The sequence below is a fragment of the Apis laboriosa genome, unplaced genomic scaffold (assembly GCF_014066325.1).
Source record: "Apis laboriosa isolate Shangri-la unplaced genomic scaffold, ASM1406632v1 scaffold23_cov150, whole genome shotgun sequence".
NCBI classification, from domain to species: domain Eukaryota; kingdom Metazoa; phylum Arthropoda; class Insecta; order Hymenoptera; family Apidae; genus Apis; species Apis laboriosa.
The window spans coordinates 3,492,608-3,516,965 of record NW_025222452.1 but is presented as its reverse complement, the minus strand read 5'-3'; the positions used below and the strand labels follow the sequence as shown (position 1 = coordinate 3,516,965).

The following is a 24,358-nucleotide window of genomic DNA, read 5'->3' as shown; positions in this document are numbered from 1 at the left end:
TCCCCCCCCTCCCCCGAAGGACAAGTTTTCCGCCTCTTTGACGCCGCCACTCCGCACAGAGACGATCACGACGATCACTTTGTGCACGTGCACGGAACGAGGGCGCACAGAGAGGTAATGGACGACCCAGCGTGGTAAATTGCACAATTTATTAGTTATTATGAGGAACATGCATGCGTATTTGCATGTATCGTTTATGAGTCGGGCGATCGTAAAGGGTGGGACGTGGCCGTTTAAACTGCAAACATCGGAACTTTCCGAACGTTATAGGGGCAGACGGTAGCTAACTTGGTTAAAAGTTTGATATACGAGTTTGAAAATTGTCGGGACTTGTTGTTGTTAGTTTGTCGCAAAATAAAATCGTGTTTTTTTATTTATTTTTTTTTTCTTAAATAAGTTTAATAATTCGAAGATTGATAAAATACATTTGTTAAATTAATGATATTCGAGATGTTTTCAGACTCTCGTGAAAAGAGTTTTTAAGGATTGTCTTTTTAATTTAACGTAAGAAACTTTGATCGTAAAAATACGAGGTCTAGAAAGTTTTTAGAGAGATACCAACTAAAATTAAATCTCTTATTCGATAATGCAAAACGTGAACGGATCTTAGTTATTCCGACGAAGAAAAAGCGGTAAAACGATAGAACGAATAAGTATATAATTGAATGAAAAATGATTAGTCTGGCTCTCAGATACAAAATTACGCACTCCAATATAACCGTATTATTGTATTTCTAACAGAGAAAATACTCGAACTATTTGCTTAAATAATTTATTTAAAAAATTCTTTTGAAAAATATCGAAGGAAATATTCGAGGCATAATATTTATAACAGATGGATTTTCTTTTATTCCTGTTCTTGCGTTTCGTGGAAATTTGAAATTGACGAGCAAAAGGCGGGAGAGGTACGGATCGATAATGCGCCGATTGATCTGCAGTAATTAAATATCTAAAGGCAACGTCGTGAGCGTAACTTGCTTTACTCTGCGCCGGTACCACGGTAAATTTTGTTATTTTCACAGTATTTTAATTAATTTTCATACTGTCAATATTTAGTCGCGTAATTTCCACGCAATAGACCGTGCAAACACAACTGTTGTTTGCTTCGTCGATGAACCAAGGAAAGAAAGGAGAGAAAAAAAAAAAAAAAAAAAGAAGAAAAAAAAGGAAGAGGAAGAGGAAGATAAAAAGAAAACAACGAAAAATTTGCGCGAAAAATCGATCCCAGTTCGAATGTATTATTAAAATTCTAATATTAATTAAAATTCATTAATTAAAATTCAGTATGTATGCTCTAAATTAGAAGCGATTTATTTAGCCGCGTTTTCAATTGTCGCGGGTCAAGGTAAACGGGCGTGTTATTATTTATAAATGTTACTTTTTATAGATTGCTTGAACTTCAACTTGGTCTCTATACACTCGAAGATATACTCGAAGGACGTTGCTTTCTTTCGGCATATGATTTATTCCTTCGCGAGAAGACGATAATTTGCATGTCTTCGATAATGCGTATCGAGTTATTTGAAGTTTTTAAACAATAATATAATTATAATTTTATTATACATTTTGAGGTCAATATTTCTAACGCATCTGTTAATCACAATTACAATTTACAACCAAATATCTACCAATTATTTCAGTTAATTATCCAAAGAAATGACGGAGTCGTAAAAGTAAAATATTCAACAGTGCATTACGAAACAATATTTCCGCGTAATAAAACACGCCGTATAAGAAAGATTATGTATATATGTAAGTACATTGTTGTATGTAACCACTTAATACATTCATAAAGTTCAGTTGCCATTTTATCACGAACCATATTCGAGTTGTTTGTTTTTATTCGTCTTTATCGTGTACGTATTATTACATTGTTGCATAAGCATTGTTTATTTTCTAATAGTAAAGTATTTATTCTGTTTGTTAATTTTTCATTCTTCGCATTCCGACTAATAGTCTGTCTAAGATTAGATTAACGAAGAATAATTTTTTTTCAACGTGTTAAAAATAACACGTTAAAAATAAAAAATAGTTTATCGAAAATTACAAATTCTAATTCTAATCCGCTTTGAATATTTCTCGTGAGAGAAGATTAAATTCCTTTTAACGTTTCCACCCAACGTAACAACCCTTCCATCTAATTCTCGATAACGCGTCCCAACAATGCCAACAAATTCCACGGAAGACCTTTCCTCCTTTTAAAGGTTAACAATTCACGTTTTACACAAGAGAAACATGGCGCATCCTTGCAACGCGGCAATACGATTCGCGATAGAATGATCTTCATTCCGTTCTCAAGCCGAGTACTCGCTCAACCAACAAATTCGACAAATACGAGAAACATTTTGAGACGTTATAATTAGATTCATCATCATTTGAATTTTGTTTCAAGGCTGCGTTTATCTTTAACAACAGATACAAATACCGAAGTCACGACGATATTTTCTATTTTTCCTTGGTGATTATCATTTCGAAAATAGATAAATAAATTTTTCCACTGGTAATAGAAACATTGAAGAAACATTGAGCCAATACTTAAAGCTTTAATCATTTTTTTTTTTTCATGGTTATACGTGGAAAACACGATAAAAACTTTGTTGGAAATTTGCTTTCGCATACGCTTAATAAACAGCCCAAATTACTATACTTAACGGCGTCCGAGGTTGCAAGCTATCACCGGATCGATTGACCGGCTAAAGTTGGAAACCCCTATTGGTCGGATATTTAGGGTGTGTAACACATTGGACCAGATTGAAAATATCTCCATGGAATTTCTCTTCCATTCCATTTTAATTAGATAAAAAAAAAAAAAAAAAATTTCCCTCTACAATTTAATTCACACTCCTGTATATAGAACGAAAGCAGACTCGAATTCTCTAATAGATAAAAATGGTCACGAACGAAACGTTCGGTCACGTTTTTCCACAAAACGTTTGTCCGTGAAAAAGCAGCGAACTGCACGAATTCGCTTTCACGGATATACACGCGATCGTTGCAAAACCGATCAAGGACCTCTGGCTGTGCGAACCGACCGGCCTTGAATTAGTAGGTGTTCAATGACTGACGAACATATCGTGCACGCGTATCCGGATTACTCGTGATCGTGACACAGAAATTCTGGTTCGAAACGAAAGCGGAATCGCCCACATACCCGCCTCCTATGTTTCTCACGGATATCGAAAGTGACGACCGTCTCGTCTCGTCTCGTCTCGTCTCGATTCTTCTTCCCCACGATTCGAGAGTTGTTCGAGGTTATACACTTTTTCGCTTTTCTCACCGTGACGCGGGGGGAAAATATGCTCGTTATATTCAGAGCAGGGTATGCTTCCAGGAATCTTAATGGCGGATTTAAACGTTAAACACGCCGGGGCTGGTTCGTTATGCACGGTTATTTTCGGTCGTCTATTAAAATTTCCACCGGTCGTGCTCGCGTAGTCGTAGAATAGATTTTAGAGTGGGGGTTTTGTTTTTTCGTTGAGGAAATTTTTCCCCGATTTCAAATGGGAAAATTGATAAAATTAGTTAAGGAATTGATATCGAATCGCTTCGAGTTATACGATCGTAATAAATTTGATAAAATAGCAGCCATTTTCTCGAGAATCGTTTCGAGAAAATTTCTACAAATTTTGCAACAGGCAAATAATAGGTCAAAGTTTGGAAGGATTGTTTATTACGGTTAGACTTTTTTTTNTTTTTTTTTTTTTTTTTTTTTTTTTTTCGTTAATTATGTAGGAAAGTTCGCCAAGACCACGTTGCATCACGAGCCCAAGCTGTTCCAAATTTGTTCGACATCGAATGTTAATAACAGGGACATTTCTCTCGCCGAATACGTCGATTAACCTGCATTTAAAATTTCAACATCGACAAGTTTGATCCGTTGCCGGTATTTCGCGCAGAAGCGACGTCGTTACTCGCGTGAAAAAGAAACTGGGTTAATTGATGCGAGCTCGTAGCTCCCTGGTGGAGAGAAACAGCGAATTCCACGATCGAAAGTCACGATTCCGACCCTCTGGAACGTGGCTCGTGTCAACGGGGAATCGCGTTTCACCTAATTCTTATGAAAAATCGCCATGTTTTTCCAACAAATATTCCCCCCCTCCCTTTTTTTGCAATTTCTTGTTCTTGCTGCGATCGACGCATCGATGTACTTTACATTGCAAATAAGGAGACCGGTCACGGGAATGATTTTTCTTCTTCTTTCGTCTTCGTTGGAAAAAAAAAAAAAAACGTTGAAGCAAACGTATACAACGAAACGCGACAAAAACACCTATCAATTTACGTGGCACGCGTTATTAAAATTCAGGGCAATGCATTAATGATCGTGTGATATACAGAACAAGAAAACATCTCTCTGCGTCGATATTGATATTAAAGTTTGCGTTGATACCGCATTAGTTTTAATTCAACTTGGAGCTCAACTGGACTCGTTTCCAGCAATAAAAATTTTCATGCATCCAAGAATCGCAACAGCTGACACACTATTCACATTTTTGCCAGATTCCAGATTAAATTTTCGCGCGGTTGCCTCATGCGGCCACACTCGGTTGCGTACCGTTCATCATCCTCTGTCAGCCTACCACCTGTTTCCGTGGTTGGCCGTGCTTTATTCAAGAAGCCAGTAGACCGAAAGGCGATCGTCAATCTGACCGGAAGATTCATCGGTACCGGAAGGGGCTCGTGAAACCCGGTGCAATTAATTAAGATGGAATTATGCCTCCATTACGTTCACGCCTGAAGAAGTAGAAAAGTTCCGAAGGAACGATCGAAATCTATGATCGTTTCGCCTTTTATTGCATGCACTTTCGAAACTCTCGAATTTCCTTTTCGGGCCGGCATTCTCTTTTCATTCGTGAAATTTCTATCGAACGCTCTTTTTCGTGAAATCGAATACGTAAAATATGAAAATCTTTTTAAGAAAGCTCGAGAAATATTATATTAAAAGCTTATACAGTGGACGCGAAAATTTAATAAACTTGCCCTCTCCGCCGAAAACAACTTCACTCGTCTCTCTAACTTACCTCCTTCAAAAGGCAAAGTTCGCTCATTTCATCCTCTTCTTATCTTTCTACTCCCTCTATTATTCCGCTATCTCCTCGATCGAGGTTTAATTAACGATGGATAAAGGAGAAATGTTTGCACGATCACTTCTTCTTCTCGTCGAACCACCGAAAACTGCCCGCCTAAACCTTACGAATTTCGAACTCGAGTAATGAAGAGCGCTCGTAAAACGGAACGATAATGCGTGGGATCGTTCCTTTTCCTTTGGAATTCACGTACGGCCGTACGGGGAGTTACCTCTTACCCGTCTCCATCGAATTTCGTTGCCCGCCTCTCTCGGACTTTTCATTAAAATTTTACGACGTCGACCGAAGAACAACGCAATATTTTTGACATATTCCTCAGAATTTCGTCTTTGTCGTCACGCGTCTGTGCAAATTCCATTTATAGGATAAATTGATATTCGATGGGGCGGGGATTTAAATCATCCCCCACAACGATTACGAATTATTATTTTTCATATTAAAATTTTATTCAAGAATAGGAAATTTTATATACGCATATAATTTAATTACATCAATTATAATCGTGCAATGGAATCAAAGGAATAGAATTGTTGGAAAAAGATTTTAGAAATGGACGAGGACACTGGTTGCGCGGAAATGCAAATTGATTTAATTAATATTAATAAAATGACCGAACTAGGTTTCCTGCCGTGAACTAATATACATTTCGTGTATTAACGTGTTATAGCGAATCTTTTTATAATAAATTTCTGAGAATACGAGGCGGAGCAAATAACGAAGCGTAACGCAAAGAATGAAAACGGAATTATACCCGTGGCTTGTATTTTCAATTAAGAAAATGGAATGATAATACGGTTACCAAAGTATCTTGTGGATGCATTATCTTTGCATGGGAATCAGCATTAGAGAGGATGAAAAAAATATGCGAATTTCCATAAATACTACGGTACGGTAATCGTTACTGAATTAACGATAATATAACAGCGTCGATAAATTTCGCAAAATTACAGTGTATCATAAAAACCCATTCATTCAATGGCGACAATTTTCCTCTCTGTCTTCGTCTTCGTGTTTTCATTCTTCGCGATTTTTTTTTTTTTATCTTCGAATCACGAAAAAAAAAAACAGATAAATCGAATATCACGAATATCGATCGAGTATTTTTTTATTATCCTCGATCCATCCCAAAGAATCTTTATCTGTTTTGAAAGAAAATTCTTCCAATATAAATAAATATCGAGTCGATCTCAAAACGATGGAATAACTCCAGGGAAACTCGATCAATTTCCTATTCGGAACTCGAGTTGAATAAGCAATTCATAAATCGCGATAGATCGATCGCGATAGATCTCCACCACGGATTCAGAGAGACATCGAGGAACGCGGAGAAGCCAATGAATAAGCTTTATCTCGAGTTAGACGTCTTCGAATCGCGGCACGATAACAAAGTTATCTGCCCTAGTTTACGATGTTCTTCACGCATGCGTGCTCCAACAGCGCAGAACCATCATCATCCCCTACGAACAATCCTTGAAAACAACCAGTGATTGGAACAGTTATGCACACAGATTTTATCTAACGATTCGTTTACATCTGACGATCTTCATTTCTCTTTACTCGACCTTTTTTTTTTTTTTTTTTTTTAGAAAATTTTTCAAATTTAATAAAAATTTATACCTCGAGTTGAACACTTTGATTGTTGCTTTTATACTTGGATTAATATTCATATCTGTGACGTTATCTTATGCTTCGCCACATCGAGTATCGCAACATCGAGTACGCGATTAAATACTTGAGACTGTTCCGGATATCGATCGGAATGGGTTAACCGGTGAAACAGGCTGCAAAGCGGAACTCTTTCCCAGAGAGTGTCTGTCCCTTCCTGTAATTAACCCCTCTTTGCCGGAACGTTAACTCGACAGACGAGTTCTCGAATCGCATCTCGTTCCTATCGTTCGCAGCTCGGGGGAAAAAAAAAATCGTCTTTTTTCTCGACTTTCTTGGCCCTAACCTCTCCCCATCTTTTTTCATCTCGGATAATTTTATTTAAACAGCTACGACTCCTTTCGTTCCTAATGATCGTTTCTCTCGGTCGACCGGATTTGACTTCGTCCGTGATCGATGACGAACCGAGGAAATCGCGATCGCACAATAGGATCGAGAGCCCATTGTATGCGTAATCGACGAGCCGTGCATCCTTCGAGATGCACGTCGATTTCGAGATACGTTTCGCTGACACGTGAACGCCGATCCGTATCACGGCGTACATCGTGTGATTCATGTATATCGGAATGTTTCAGGAATGTCGGCCACACATAATAAGTCGCTGTTTTATTAATTATTCGATCGGTTTTTTCTTTTTTTTTCTTTCTTTTTTTTTTTTTTTTTTTTAAGAAAATTCCGTCCCGTTCGCGGATACGTTTGAAAAATGAGTTTCGAAACGATCGATTAAAAATTGGGTCGTCGATTCTCATTGATTTACGATTTGCCATTCGAACTTTGAACTTTGAAATTTTCTTTTCAGAATTTCGATCGAATAGCCACGATTACATCACTATATAAGTGTGACTTATCGCGTTATGTAGTTTACGTAATGTTTAATGCGCTTCATTGATCGAGTTAATCGGGGTACGAAGAATTATTATTTTCATTTGATCACTGCGCATTTTAAGACGTTCTTCGTTATCGCTCGTAATTATAGACGTACATATATACATATATAATTTGTTATATAATTTATGGTAAAATTTTTCATATCGTAGAACTGAATTTCTTAAATATCGCATATATGTTCAATCGATCGCGTTATATATACGATTTATTCGTTTTTAAAACAAACAGGCGGGGGTTATAAAACGATGATATCACAGTATCACGCGTGCTAGGAAAAACTTAGAAATATTTCACAACACTGTCCACGCGTATATGTTGAACAAATATTAGAGAATATCGGAAAATTCAGAAATTACATGTCTCGTATAGCGCGAACGATATACGAACGAGGAAATATTTCATATGTGCAAGTTTGATTAAAATAGAAATTTTTTCCTTCGCGTAATTTAATTGATCGTAATCGTAGAAGAGAAAATATTTCTCATTCGTGGAATAAAAAGTGAATCTGTGTTTTTATTCTTAATTAAAACAAATATTAATCATCAATTTTATTTCCGTAATATTTTGTAATGTATCAGTTGATTTATCGCGTGTTATAAATCGTTGAAAAATCTATTCACGAAACAAGCGAGAAACTAAACTAAGCGAAAATTAGACGTCTCTCCAAGCATCGAAATAAGATTTCATCCGGCGCCATTTATGAAAAGCATGCAGCTCATCTACGCCGCGATTCACACGCGTGGAATTTCAATGGAATCCGTTCACCGAAGTGATACCATTACTGGAATTACACTGGTCAGAATAGGCAGAAAAGCTTCACTCTCTATATTGACGATCTAATAAACAAACGTCTCTCTGATTTTTTTTTTTTTTTTTTTCGTGTTCGCGATATTTCAATTCAGAAAACGAACTTTCGATTCCGAATATATTTTACATCACACTTAACCCTATAATAATATAATTCTACACTGTCATTTTAAATATTACGCATAATTTTGACTCGTTTCTGATCTTTACCAGTCGACGCCTACCAATTTTACGCTTTTGAAACGAATATCAAAGAAGGGAGGAACACTGGTATCTCACGTTTGTGTTCGTTCTTCAGAATTTCCCTTCAGACAGGATCTAATTAAGCTATTCACGAACCATACGAAACTACCTTTTAGAATCAGAACTACGTTTCCGCTAATTAACTAGCCATCGATCGTACAGTTCCATTCTCGAATAGCCAATTTCCAGGAAGCGAAATCTAATCCAAACTGGTCGTTAAAATTCGTTGCAGTGACAAAAAGGATCTCTCTATTCGTCACTTCGTCTCTCCGCGAAGGGGGAGGGGGGGAGAGAGGGAGAGAGAGAGAGAGAGAGAGAGAGAGAGAGAGAGAGAGAGAGAGAGAGAGAGAGAGAGAAGATTTCGATTCGAAACCTATCACTGCCCATTGTAAATCGTGCGCGTTTTTCATTCTCCGGCCCGTTTCAAGTCCACGGATTCGAGCCCATTGTTCGAGCCTACAGCAGTCGCGTATCGATCACCGATTCACGATAGTTTGGCGAATCGAGATCGGTGTCGAAATCGGCGGGAATGCCAGGATTGAAAATCGAGAATGGAATCCATGGAATTTGGACGGGAGAAAAGACCGTCTGTGATGTTGGTTCCTTTTGTCGAGCGGAACGAGGCGAGTAGAAAGCGAGATGCGGTTGCAACGTGGAATGGGGCAGTAGGATTCCGCGAGAAGTGGAATTTATCGAGTGTTATGGAAACAATCGAACGTTCGTTAGATACCCTCCAATCTCTGATTTGTAGAGCGTATTATAAGTATAACCAGCTGAGTGTATTCTCTCGACCTCGTTAGTAGAGCATCAAGATATTTTGAAAATGTAAAATACTTTCAGATATCTTCATTGCACTGTTTCAAATTATTACCCTTTAATACGATCTTTTCGTATCTTTTCATCGATATAACCGAATATAACATGTTAGATCTTGGATTTATAATTTTTATATTTTCGTTTTATATCGATATCGAAAGGATTATTTAAATCCGTTGAAACAAATAAATAAATATTTTTCGATTCTAAGAAATGCTTCGCGAAATTCCATTGAAATTGGCGCGCAACGCTCCGCAGGAATCCTCCCAGCCTCCCTTGAGAACGTTTCCGCAATTTGTCGATTTCGATGCGAATAAATTATAATTACGAGCGCGCAATTTAATATATCGGATTGGCGAGATGTCTGTTTGAACTGTATAGAATCATGTAAATATTAATTTGCGATTCGATTGTGCGGACAGAACGCGGAAATTATCAATGTTCGCCGATTATTAATAATCGATGATCACAAATAACTGCAATTTCATCTAGCGACGTGGTATATTGTCATAACGTTTCGGGGAATTAAACTCGTGCGATTAAATTTAAAATTCCTAGATAGCAAAGATATTAATGCGAAATGAGCACGAAAATAAAAAGAATGGAATATTTTATCTCGAAACTTCGGTTGAATAAGCTTTATGACGTAGATAAGAAGTAAAATGATGCGAAACAATCGATGACAAAGTAGATATCTCTACATGTATAATTTTGAAGTCAGAATAACGTCTGTAGTATATCCTTTATTATTTTTTATATGTTTGATTGAACGCATTTTTCAAATTTTATTTTCAATCATAAAATTTTCAATCGAGCTATCGTAGTTATTTGTCGTTATTTGTGTTTCCGCATATAGTGTATTATGAGAGTTGTAATCTCGCATCATTGCGCCATTGAGTAGAGCAATTTGCGTTATCGTAGACTTCCCTTGTGATAAAGAATTCAATCAACGGAAACAATGATTATCGAGAAACGTAGTTATCGAACGACGAAAAATTATCTTAAAATTCTGATCGGTAATTTAAAACTATACGAAAGGCGAAAAGAATTTGAATTAAAATAAACGAAAGGTTTTTAAAATATAAAAAGATTTACTTCTTTCGAGGACAGTTTTTAATGATGCTCACAAAGCTATCGAAACGTCGGCGGAACCGGAAACGTTTTGCGTGTAGAGGCACACTTAATTTGACCGGTCCGCCGCGAAATTAGTATGCGACGCGACATGCCGCGACGTTGTCCGCGTTCGACCGGTTCGAATTAAAGGAACGAACGATACTGGGCTGAGAAAAGCCACGCAAGATATACACACTCCCACGGTGCTTGGCCATTTTCCCATAAATTCGGTGCAACCGGTTCCGAAAACGTAAAGGTGCTTACGACGCGTGAATGGGACTCTGTATGACCTGCGGCCATTCACCTCATGCGCGATTTGGGGGAAAGCATTACCTTTTATTCGCACGCATTCTACCAAACTGACAAACGTTTTTCCATATCGCTCTATATCTTTCTTTCCTTCGTCCGTTCCTTTCTCCTTTTTTTTCTCTCTTTTCCTTTTTTGGGGCGCGGGATACTCCGTCACTTACGCGTTCCCATAATAGTTACTGGAAGGTTTCTCACGAGATAGTCATAGAATATGTACTAAAAACGAGTTGATGAAAAATTGCGTACTAACCCACGAAAGGAGATTTAAGTGATCCATCAACACTTAGAACGTTAACGCAATATCGCACGATTGTCTAGGTTCGATATTTGTCGACCTCGTTTACCAACGGTTTTTTTTCATTTTTTGCTGAAATATACAGAATTTTAACGGCACGTGGATTACAAATCACAATTTTGATAATCATAATTTCATTCACGAACTTAAGCGTTTTACTATTTCCTTACTTCATAATATATGCTCCGTTTTAGAACGCAATGTATCTAATGTTAAAATACTTGAGAAAATATACTTGATAGATTATTTTCAAATTTAACTTAACCTCTGTTTGAAACTGTAACTAATTCGAACTTCCAATCCACATGCATTGATTTAACTCGTCGATGTTTGTCGCTGATATATAAAATGCGATTGATGATGAAATTCGTATATTCATGATCATTGTGTTGCGTTTAAACAATTGTTTACAACGTCGGCGAAAGAGAAGATTTTTTAATGCAATCATCGCTTGTATTCTCGGAATTCTACCGCGACATTCCATCGAATTGACGCGTGACTGAGGAATCGCCGCAGTCCGATTTTTCTGCATAAAAACATTTTATTTGTCACAAAATTGATAATTATCTTTTGTACGTATTATTTTCTGGTTAAATGTTCGATAATATAACTAACGAAAATGTTATTACACGATTAAATTTAATGTGATCTTACCTAAATGTTTCTTCTGGCGTCGTGGCCCACACCCTCTTCAAGACTAGACCAAATGTCACTCGTAACGCGTACGAACGCACACAGCTTTTCAGCACGACACACTGCTTTACGACACCTACTCGCTTTGCTTTTATTTATTTCGAAAATGTGAAATGTAGAAAGAGACGAGTCGTCAGAAACGTCCTCTGACCGTGATTACTGCACGAATGCTTCGAATACGTCATGTCCTGAGAAGCTAGCGCCGCAATGCGAACTGCTGCACGCTGCCACCTGGTTTACAAAACGTACTAGGGTTTTTCATTTCCACATTTCAGTCATGTTACTAAATAGTAATTTTTTATTCATATTTGGCATTTTATATTTTATCTTTCAGCTCTTCGATAATACGATGCCAATATTCTATCTATATTAAAATTTATTATATTGAATTTATATTTTTTACTTTCTTTTCAAATAAAATTTATATTTTTTATTAAAATTTTATTATACAAATTTATGAATTCGTTATGTCGAATTATTTGCGTCTTGAAAATTATTTTTTATATGTAAACTTTTTTAACAATATTTATTATTATATAATAATATTTTATTTCTTAAATAAAATATTTTATTAATGTATTTATGCATTTTTATTTGATTGTAATACATTGATGAATTTAATTGGATGAGATAAATATTGGCCAATAATAAATTTTTAACGATTTTCTGACCGTTAAATTTAAGAAAAAAATTCATCAAAAAGAAATATAATATTGTTGTCATGAGTACATTTATATTATTACTTCGAAATTTAAAAATCAATAAATAATTATTTATTATTGCACACATTATCTTAGAATAAGCAAAATTTTACATTGAAGTATCCCTGTCTAATATATGAAGACAAGGATTACGTGGATGTAAAACTGGCAGTACACGATTACTTCATTTATTTGTTATTAATATTGTGGTGTGATTTTCCAGTACTATTTTAGCTTGCTTTTTTCTATCGAAAGTTAAAGTAGTTTTATATGAATATAAGTTATTTTTTTTGATAGCAACGAAAGATCACTCTTTATTGTTTTAAACAAATCGACTTGAACACTGTATAATTTTAAAACGGAATTATTGTTTCGATAAAATTTACAATATATATATATATATATATACATATATATATTGTAAATACATATATCCGATCAATTCTTACAAAATATAAAAATATGGCAGATGATAAAAATGAAGATACAAAAGACGATAAATGCAAAGAAAATAAAGATCAACTACAAATGATAGCTGCAGAAGAACGTTTAGAATATTTTAAAAAATTAGAAAAATGGTTACATGAAGCTTATGCTTGGCAGAGTATGGCTGCAATGTTTCCATATTATTTAATGTCTGGACAAATAATAAATCCATCATCTGGTAAGATTATAATTATATTGTTCTTATTTAATTAAAATCTAATTTATAAATTATTATATTATCAATGTAACGAAATTATTCTATAAAATAGAATAATTATAGGTGTACCATCATTCTCGTCACAAGTATCAAATGTAGCAAATACACATAGGTTAATTGTTGGCACAAATGGTCAAGAGAACGATCCATTCCGACAAAGAAGGCCTCAAGATCATGTAGGACCTCCATTCCAACCTCCTGGAGCTGAAGGTAGAAGGTCATAACGATATCTCCTGTGTCCATCACATTCCAACAGAGGTTCAGCTAGTACTATATGTGCTTTTATTACAAAAGTACTGCATTTTATTTAATTATTTTTATAATGTTTAATTGATTTATTTATCTTTGTAGTGATTTTATGATGCAGTATTTTTGAAACATACATTTTCATCTGTATCATTTAATATTATGATTATCTTATTTATTCAAGTTTAAGAAAACAATCTTTTCAGGCTTTGAATATCGTATACCTCCAATATGGAAGAGATTTGCAGCAGAGTTTATAGATTCAACAATGTTGTTTCTTTTGAAGTTTTCCATTACTTTCTTTGCTATTGATGTTTTTGATTTCATGTATGTAAAATAATTTTACCCTCTATAATTTTATTTTTTTTTGACTTATCATTATATTTTATTCTAGAGATATAGATGATCTAGACTTGGTACGGGCAAATTTGAGAATTGATTATAAAATGGCTTTAGAAATGACATATGGTATATTAGTATTAGAAATAATTCATCGTGTTATAGTGTGCATTTTTGAAGTGAGTATGTTATTAATAGAAATATTAAATGATATTTCAATAACAATATTTTTTTCAGGCATTTTGGCTTCAACATGGTGTAAATGGTCGTATTGGTGGTGCAACACCTGGAAAATCCATGATGGGATTAAGAGTTGTTCAATGTCGTAGCGTTACACCTGTTGATAGACCTGATGATCCTGATGTTGTACTTGTTTCTCCAGGAACAGATTTAGGTTTACCATTAGCAATTGGAAGATCAATTGTGAAAAATATGATTTTAGCATTTTTATTTCCTATATGTTTTGCCTTATTTTTCTTCAGATTTAATAGAACTGTTTATGATTTACTTTGTAATTCTATTGTGGTTGAAGATCCTTACAGAAACTTAAATAATAATAGACTTCATCAACAATAAAATATCAAAATATCATTTATATCTATATTGTATATATTGAATGTGTGTACGAGCGTATATAATATGTACATAACATTTAAAATTATTGACTATTGCAATATTATGAAATATTTTTCTAGATGTATTATGAAAGATCCTATAATTTCTGGATATATTTCTGAAACAAATCTACAGGCTGTTCGAGAACAATATTTAATTATCTTGGAATCCATTATATTGAGATTGTACAAATTTTATCTAATACAGTTATTATTAATAAAACATTTTATAATTTATTTTTATGCAGTTTGAATCTAACATAATTATTTTTTAAGCAATATAATTTAAATAATTTATTCATTTTTTGATAATCACATTTTTTTCTTAATTATGTTAGCAACTTATCGATATTTTTTATAATAAAAGATATATATTCCATTTCATATATTTTAAATTTTTCAACGCCATCTACAGGAATATAATTAGAACCTGACAAAACTAGTAACTAACCAATGACGTCACTTCCCAGTTAAACGTGGCTGCCTTGCAAGTGAAGGAAGGAGTGGCTTTTCGATCTGTCAAGTTAAATGATTTCTCGTGACAATTAATGACTCGTTGCATCAATTAAGTTATTCTTGTGTGTTTAGCACTTTTAACTCATTGCGTAATAGTTCTATAATATAAAAAATGTCGTCTTCGGGTGATTTTGGAAACCCGTTGCGTAAATTTAAGCTTGTCTTTCTCGGTGAACAGAGCGGTAAGTATTTTCCACTTATACTTCCGTTGATTTTGGATCAATATTGGCGATGTTCGTGTCGGTTTTGTCTTGTCACTGATTTCTCGCATATCAAATATGAAAATTTCTATCATATACATTGGTTTCAATGACCGTTCTAGGTTATAGATCAATATTTCTAGTCACTGTTCAACTTTATCGTTGCGATCGAATTTGGCGTCATTCTTATTATCACCATCCTAATATTATATTCTGTCCTAATAATATTAATAATTTTATGTACGATTTGTTGTAAAATCCTATCATTTTTATAGAAATATCTACTAACCATAAAAATTCATGATTTATGCATTTAATCGTATCGTTATGTAGTATACTTGTTTCATTTTAAACAACTACAAAATATATTGGTATATCGCGATCATAAAATCTAATCATAATGAAAATATACAAATAATTCTGATTTTATGTAAGAAAAAATAATAATTTTATTATAAATTTATATTTCTATGAATATCTATAATATGATTTTAAATTATATTAATAATTCATTATTATATCTTTACATTCTGAAAAAATATTCTTTGTTTAGTATTTTGTTTTTTTGTAAACAATAGGTAGTAAATTTTTTGCATTAATCGTGTGATTTGATGTTGCAGTTGGAAAAACTTCTCTTATCACACGGTTTATGTATGACAGCTTTGACAACACGTATCAGGTATGAAATTAATGGTTTTGTGATATACATATATTTATGTATATGTACATTTACACATAACTTTGAATGAATATATAAAAGAAAATATAATATTATGTCACAAAGATTAAATTAATTTATCTAATAATATAGATTAAAATATAATATAAATATTAAATATAATAAATTCTCAGCTTTTTTTTTCATCATATAATATATACTTTATTTTGAAATCATCTATATTTCATTGACATACTTTTCAATGACCTTATAATGGTGTCACAATCTTTGCTTTCATTTTATTCATTTCATTCATTTTAATCATCATTTTGATGACAAATATATATTTATTCTATAAAGTATTTAATATTAATTGGCAAGGATAAATGCTAGTAGGACAGATAGTAGGGAGTTCAAGATATTGACTTTTTCTTAACAAAGTTAAAAGAACATAATATAGGTACATCATAAGATTATCATCAAATTTTATTTTGTAAATTTATTAAAAAATTATGAAATTGTATTGTTTCTTTTTAAATATGATGTTAGAAGAATAATAAAATAAAAATATGTTCTATAGAAAGTATTAGAAAGACAATATATTATTTATTACAGGCTACAATAGGTATAGATTTTTTAAGCAAAACTATGTATCTGGAGGATAGAACTGTAAGATTACAATTATGGGATACTGCAGGTCAAGAACGGTTTAGATCTTTGATACCTAGTTATATCAGAGATTCTACTGTTGCAGTTGTGGTATATGATATTACTAGTAAGTTTAATTAGCAATGAAAACAAAGTGTTAACTATGATATTGCATCAGCTCAAGTGAATTATTTACACAGATGCAAATTCATTTCATCAAACATCAAAATGGATTGATGATGTACGGACTGAAAGAGGAAGTGATGTAATTATTATGTTAGTGGGTAATAAAACAGATTTGGGTGATAAAAGACAAGTATCAATGGAAGAAGGTGAAAGAAAAGCTAAAGAATTAAATGTAATGTTTATTGAAACTAGTGCTAAAGCTGGATATAATGTAAAACAAGTAAGTTTTTTATTCTATTATAGATTTTTATTTTAAAAAATTTTTTTTTATTATTAAATAAAATCATAATGCTTTAATCATATTTTATTTATTGATCAGCTCTTTAGAAGAGTAGCAGCAGCTTTACCAGGCATGGATTCCACTGAAAATAAACCACCTGAAGACAGTATCCTTTGTGTAAGATACATAATATGCACATTTGCATGGTACATATACATAATTATATTTCAGGGATTTTTCTTTCTTCAAATATAGCACTAAAAAACATGTCCTTCATCCTCAATTTTTTTTATTTTTTTAAAATTTTTTTCATAATTTGAATATTATTTATTTTAAAAGATGCTCAACTTTAATCTATTACTATAATCTTATATAAAAATTTTTTTGGTTATTTAATTTTAAAATATTTTATTGAATTCTCAAAAGTTAAATGTTTCATAGAATTTCAAAATTTTTCATAAATATTAATTTTCTAAGAATCATTTTGAATCATTATTTTTGATATCATTTTTTAACATTGTTAACTATTTCATTTTTTTTTTCTGTTATCTTTTTGTGTTTTCCTTAATGTGTTGCTAAACCTGTAGTGCAAGAAGTAGTTCTGAAGGACACACCAATTGAACTGAAATCATCGGAGAGCAGTTGTGCATGTTAAACCACCGATCAGCCTAATGGTAGACAAGACACTGATCTAAGTTAATTTATAAATTAATCTCTTTCAATGCTAGGACAGTGATGATCAGTCCGTGTCCTTTTTACAATTTATAATGTGGAAAGGAACAGCACTGTATCGAAGAGCTATAACGAGTTTTTCGTGAAAAAATAAATATCTCACGATAGCTTAAGCAGACTGCTTTTACACAATAACGTGTTTATACTAGTAAATCATCAAATCATAAATCAATTAATTTAATTAATTTAAACTTTTGTATTTCATCAGAGACGCTTGCTTTTTTTAACGTGTTGATAATAATAATAATCATTATTATAGATAGTGCTTCGATCATTTTCTTAAACGAGAAACAATTTTTCTAAAAATCATTTTATTTGCAACAAATAATTATAATTTTAAGTAATAAAATTTTTTTATGTTTTGCATTTTGATAAAAAAGAAAAAAAAATTTGAATGAAATACTAGTCGTATGCATGATCAGTGCTGCAATTGCATGATATATGGTGCACTTATATATATATATATATATATATATATTTATCGTCATGTATATATAAGTTGCAATATGCGATAAACTAATAGTGTATAGATAAATGGAGTTACGTATTGCGTAAATGCAGTCAAAATAATAGTCAACAATTCGTTATCAGAATGATCTGATTGCAAACGCGAGCAATAAGTCTCTTATACACTTATGAATGCATTTGTGGTGGCATGGATCGATTTAGCATAAAAGAACTCGTACAATATGTACCTGCGAGCGTACTGTAAATGAACGGGAAAAGATTTCAGCGATGCAAAATTAGTAATTAACATTTTATCTTTTAAAAATTTTTTAATAATATTTTACGAATACATTGCTCATGTATAATAGTTTTCTTTAACTTGGAACGATCATTGCATAAATTAGTAAGTTGCATTTCTTATTGAAGTATTATTTATAAATTGAATAATTCATTTATATATACATATATATACAAAAAGAAAAAGAAAAAAAAAAAAAAAAAAGAAAAAAAATTTAAATAGAGCAAATTTTCGAAACTATTGACAAAATTGGATTTGTATATATGAACTTAAAATTTAACTTAAAATTTGGGATATGGATAGACAGAATGCTATTATACCTAATATTATGACATTTTTGTTAATACTTATATTGTAATATTTTAATTTATATAAAAAACATTCAATAGCATTATTTTTTTTTTTTTATTAGTTTTTCTTTTTATGAACCATAATTTTTTCTTATCATACATTTTTCCTTTTTATACATTTTTCCTTGTTTTTTAACCATTGTAAACATATTTTTAGTTTAATAGAATTTCTCAATTAGAATTTATATACAATTTATATTTTATATCATATCGTAAAAATATAATAAGGATGGCACTCGTATAATTTTTAATCAAGGTGCTTTGTAGCTGTAAAATTTCACTGTTATTAATATTAGGGAATGCTCCGTCCCGTTTTTAAAATACTTAAATTTTATATGCTTTTTGAGAATTATAACTTATTCTCGCTTTCAAAAAGAAAAATACATAACCAAGTGACTCAAACTTTAAATGGGACTAAATTCTCAATTAATATTAAGAGTCATAGATCATATATACATTTCAAAAATTTTTTGTAAAAATTACCCGATATTATATAATGATTCACTATGCTGCCTAAAAACAATCAATCATTCGAATCCATCAATATCATTTTTTTAAGATATACGTAACATTTTCTTAAAATTTACACGTATCTATTTGTAAGATTATTATTATATAATTAACATCGACATGCTGGTTCTTTTTTTAAATGAAACTAATAGTTGAATGTTAGCGGCAATTGAATGGTTACTGTGATAACACCTTAACACACGAAAGCAGCTGTCGATTTGCAGAATCAATCACCGATGCAGAACGGCTCCGAGTCCGAGGGGGAGAGTGGCTGCATTTGCTAGGGAGGTGGTTTATCAGTGTGCAGCTAAATAATGCTAACTCCTTGAGACATTCTGATATGAACCAAAAAATCATCACGTACTATTAACAAGATGCTGGCTTCTTCTGATGTCTACATCGTGGCCCATAAGTTAACGCGCGACGAAGGCACAAAAAACGTTTCATTGACACCGTTCTTACTATCGACTACTTCTGCCCCAATCAATCTCATTTAAGTCGTTTAACCGTAGCGTGATTAACCGATCGTTTTGCTATGATTCATGTTAAAAACAGCTTTGTGCGGTTATAGTGCGCGTTGTTACGTTGTTGTAATCCGTCATTTATTCGACCAGAATCTAGCGATCTTTACATTTACATTTTACAGTATGAATCGGGAATTGACGTCGTTCAAAAAAAAAAAAAAAAAAAAAAGAAAAAAAAAGTGGAAAAAAACAAGAAATACACTATCGACCGAATTACATCGATGTAATGGCTACGTCACGATGATAGGGTAGCTGTTCCACGCTCGTTAAAATATCTTTGAACGTGTCGTTAAGCAATACGCAAAAGCTTTTTTGTGAAATTGTACATATCACGAATCTTAATGTTGAGAAAGAAGTTGAAGAAGTCGAAGTGTATACATCGACTTTTTTTTTTTTCTCTCTTTTTTTTTTTTTACTTTTGCCATGATATTTCTTCGAATCTCAACTTTTCGCGACTTTCGAACGGAAGTTGAAGTACCAATTTTTTACGAATAGCGTCGTTTCTTTGCTTATCCTATCATCGTTTCCTGTGATCGCTGTTTTTCGAGGTGAAAATCTTTATTCAACACGCACAAGATACCGACAAGCTTAGACAAGAGTGTTCTAGACACAAAAGATATTCTAGACCTTAACGAAAACGACTGAAAGTAAAAACGTTTTAATAGCCCATCAGTTAGTCGAGGAAATCGAACGATCGAGCGGTCTATTCCTGGGGATATATCTGTTACGAAAAAAATTATTACTTACACGTAGAATATGTTATTGGCGAGTCTGTTCGATGGCGTATTGTTCAAGGTTTATAATATTGTAATCGTAATAACAATCTTTATAGACGTTTTTCAATATCTCTTGATAAATAAACAAGCGACTCGATACGCGATCCGTTCATAAATTGAGGAAGAAGACGCACTAATATGATGAGAATAATTTAGGGGAAAAAGGATGAAAAGTGCTCAATCGTTCACTCGCCATTTTATACGATTATTTCCTATTCAACCATGGAATCATCGTCGTGGTTGTTTAAACGTAGTAAACGCTTAATATTTACAAAATTGTCTTTTACAAAATCATTGACACGATTGATATGATTACTCGCCAACATGCAATCTTTCCAACGAGCAATCACGCCCCAATACGAAACTTGTTGATTGTTTTAGCAAATATATCGTTTAATTCTAAATAAAGGAAGGAAAGAAGGATATTATACAATTAGAAAAGATAAATGGAAGTTGCGTCTTCTTTCTAACGAAACATACACGCAAAAAAAAAAAAAAAAAAAAAAAAACATATATTCACGAATACGGAGGAATCGGAATATAAGAAAAAAAATGTTCGGATCAATTCATGAACCTGTCTCGTTCGTCGCGACATGTAACGAGCGTCGAGCAACGAAACATATTGCTCGTGTTTCATCGAGGAGACTGAATCTGCTTCTAAACTCGCCGCCGTTTAATCAGAATCAGAATAAGACGAAATATATACCGGAGAAAGTTGGAAATAGCGTATCGTGCCAGACATAGAGTGGAGCGCTTTGACGAGAAAAATGTAGCGGCAACTCCTCTGATAAGGGAGGTTTAGTTCTTCTGAAAATTCGTGGGGATGAATTCGTGTCCCGTCAGCGATAATAACGAGCGTGCCATGAGGGGAGTGGGCCAATTTTACACATCCGCTAATTAGAATTTAGAAAAGAGACGAAAGGAAGAAAAAGAAAAAGATAGATAGACTCATCCGCATCCGGGGAAAGCGGAAGGATGAGAAAGCTCCGCTTGCCACGAGGCAAATAAATAAAATCACGGGGCGAGCGCAGCTTTCCCTGGCGTCGTCGTTATACATTGATGTGATAAGGCTTCTATCTCGAGGATACGTTTGAAAAGAGAGAACGAGACGATGGAAGAGATATGTTGAGCGATATGTTGTAATTCATTAATCCGCCGTGCTTAACGCGAGCCTCTACGTGCACTCTAGCACTCCGTTTCTTCTGAACGTAAAAAAAAAAGAAAAAAAAAAAAAAAAACTGTCTCTCTAGCGCAGCCCCTTACGTGTAATTAACGTGTAGCGTTGATTCGCACCGTGTCGTGTAATCGCATCGTGCGAAAATCGGGAAGTATTCTGATACGAATCCAAGAAGAAACCATTGTATTAGAGAGACCAAAGACACACCTCGTTGCGTTCTTATTACTTTCCTTACGTTCGTGAGAACAAATGCTCTGTCTATCTCGCTTGATGGGAAATCTCGATCTCGGTGAGAAATCGGTGATAAAAAAAAAAAAAAAGAAAGAAAGAAAAGAAAAAAAAGATAATGCTGGACGGATTCGTACCATTGGACATCTCGAGTGCACGCGAAGCGTATATTTTTCTTTCGTTCGGACTCGCGTTCCGCGGAGAAGACACTCGGCTGCAGGCTCCTCGACCGGAAACGCGGTCGTAGCTCGATTCGTAGATTAGATTCTTAGAACGTGTAACGTGTATTGGAAGGGAGGATAAATTACGCTGTATTCGTTTTAATCTTTATCGCCTAGCTCGCGATGCTCGCGCCTAAAAAGAGATCGAAAAGGGGAGGGGAGGGGCGGAGGAGGAGCGTCATCGCTCGTCGGAGGCGCGGTGTAATTTGAAAGGAAGCCCTCTCACGTGGCTGCAGCGCGTGTCTACTCCACGACGGCGAAGCGGACGAATCTAGAGATACGCCGATCTAGTCGGAACGACGATCATCGGGAAAGAAAGTCGACGCGGCCGATGATCGTTCAGTGATCCGCGGTGCTTGTTCTTTTCGGGGCACAGGTGAGATTGGTATCCTTTCGGTTGCGGTTCCACCCTTTCGCCACGCAAGAGTATTTCTTCGCTCCAACCAAAAATTTAGCGTCGTCGATTTGGGATTATCTGTGATTGACAATGTGGATTTAATACGCGAAATATACGTGTTCTCGTATATAGGAGATATATAAATTCTTTGGTTAAACGTTTCATTCGAGGTTCTTAAGACGTGACGTTTTTCACGAAGAAGATGAAGATGTAATGTAGATGAGGAAAATGTTCAAATTCGATTTTATTGACTTCTTAACGAAGTATAGAGAAAGATAGGAAATACTCGGTTTCTAAGGTGATTGCTCCTCGTTGCGAAAGGGTCGATTGGAGATTTGATAATCTAGTAGCGAAAAATGATTTGTAGCGTCTCGGAGGATTCTTGTGAATGTAATTTGCAAGGCAGCCGCGTTCTGTGGTAATGTTATTGTAGCCGATGTTTCTTAGTTAAATAGAAGTATTCGCTGTATCGTCTTTTTGCAATTAAATTGTCAAACTTAACGTAGCAGTAGGGTGCGATATTAATTGTAAAGTTAACCCTTCCAGTCTTCGATGTTGTCGGGATTATTTTCAACGAATTTCTTCTCTCGATGTAATGGATACACGTGCAAATCGATTTCTTTCCAATCTTCGACGTGAAACAAACAAAAAAAAAAAAAAAAAAAAAAACGAAACGAAACGAAAATTGCCATTTTCTCGTACATTCAATTCGATTTTGTATTTCCGATAATGATAATTTGATATTTTTATTCTTCATCATATTTCGTTGTACTTTCTCGATTCCGCTTGGACTCGAAACGAATGATAAAAACCGAGGCTCGAAGGGTTAAACGTCTCAAGGCTTTAAGTTTCTCCGAATATATTTAATATAAAATAGAAACTAATGTACGCTTTTGTTTAACGTGATAAAACGAGATCTTGCAAAAATATAATTGAAAATAAATACTATTAGAGATCCTTGATTCATTCGAGATCGACGATAAGGGAATTGATCGACGATCGAGAACCGCTCCCTCGCGTTTTGTACCTGTTATTATTATTCACACGTGATGAACGTCCCGACTAGACCGGAATTTTAAAGTGCATTTAATACGACTAATTACACGATCCGTATTGACACACACCACTCACTGCTTATATAATATAACTATTATCGAGATTGGACTCGTTCGAAGTGGCGAAGGAAATGGAGTAATACCGTGAAATAAAAATTCGGATCATTTATTGTTTCCCCGTTTGACGTAGCGCAATAACGAAGTATTAACTAACTCGTAGTGGATCGTAATATTTCTCATTTAGCTTTGGAGGCTACGTAGATGTAGCGATCGCCATACACATACACACGTACAAACACACCGATTGTATCGCATTTATTAATTATTATATGGGACGCGCCTCGTCATTTTTATGATCCACGCGTTTGTTCGTGGCTACGCACAACGAACCGAGAACGGAGAGAAAAATGTGATAAAAGAAGGATGCGTTTGTTTCGTAATTCGGCTCGATATCGAAGATGTCATGTTAAAACACTGTGGCACGCTTCGCTTAAGAATTCGTTACACACTTTCTGTTCAATTAGTTATGAAAAAAAAAAAAAAAGAAAAAAAGATATGCCTTCATTATCGATTCTTATTTTTCTCGATAATATAACGATAATAACAATTAAACATCTCGTGTATCATCCCTTCCGAAACCGCACACGTTTCACTTTGTTTCTACCGAACGCATAACGTCTAATTATCTTCCATTCCTTC

General features: G+C 33.9%; 3 protein-coding genes across 6 annotated transcripts in view; 2 read left to right on the top strand and 1 right to left on the bottom strand.

The window, feature by feature from the left end:
• The window catches only part of LOC122713442 (arrestin red cell-like), a 29,444-nt gene extending 17,336 nt beyond the window's left edge, over nt 1–12,108 (bottom strand). Inside the window, exon 1 of the mRNA XM_043933888.1 lies at nt 11,875–12,108. The gene's annotated coding sequence lies outside the window, so the exon portion shown is untranslated. The remainder of the gene's footprint in view (nt 1–11,874) is intronic.
• Nucleotides 12,109–13,011: 903 nt separating this feature from the next.
• Nucleotides 13,012–14,753, top strand: LOC122713443 (protein FAM8A1). Its single transcript, XM_043933890.1, has 5 exons — nt 13,012–13,278; nt 13,381–13,527; nt 13,770–13,890; nt 13,958–14,081; nt 14,140–14,753. The coding sequence occupies exons 1-5, from the start codon at nt 13,077–13,079 to the stop codon at nt 14,476–14,478; spliced, it is 933 nt and encodes a 310-aa protein (XP_043789825.1). The 5' UTR covers nt 13,012–13,076; the 3' UTR covers nt 14,479–14,753.
• Nucleotides 14,754–15,014: 261 nt separating this feature from the next.
• On the top strand, nt 15,015–23,566 carry LOC122713461 (ras-related protein Rab6). 4 transcript variants are annotated; one of them, XM_043933932.1, is made up of 7 exons: nt 15,015–15,214; nt 15,853–15,911; nt 16,506–16,665; nt 16,739–16,944; nt 17,044–17,110; nt 17,532–17,618; nt 19,506–23,566. In XM_043933932.1, exons 1-6 carry the CDS (start codon nt 15,145–15,147, stop codon nt 17,597–17,599), a joined length of 630 nt encoding a protein of 209 aa, XP_043789867.1. In that variant the 5' UTR covers nt 15,015–15,144; the 3' UTR covers nt 17,600–17,618; nt 19,506–23,566. The 4 variants fall into 4 exon arrangements, with proteins under 4 accessions (XP_043789867.1, XP_043789868.1, XP_043789865.1 ...); XM_043933933.1 differs by having other exon boundaries at nt 19,492–23,566; XM_043933930.1 differs by lacking the exon at nt 17,532–17,618 and having other exon boundaries at nt 19,492–23,566.
• The last annotated feature ends 792 nt before the right edge of the window (nt 23,567–24,358 follow it).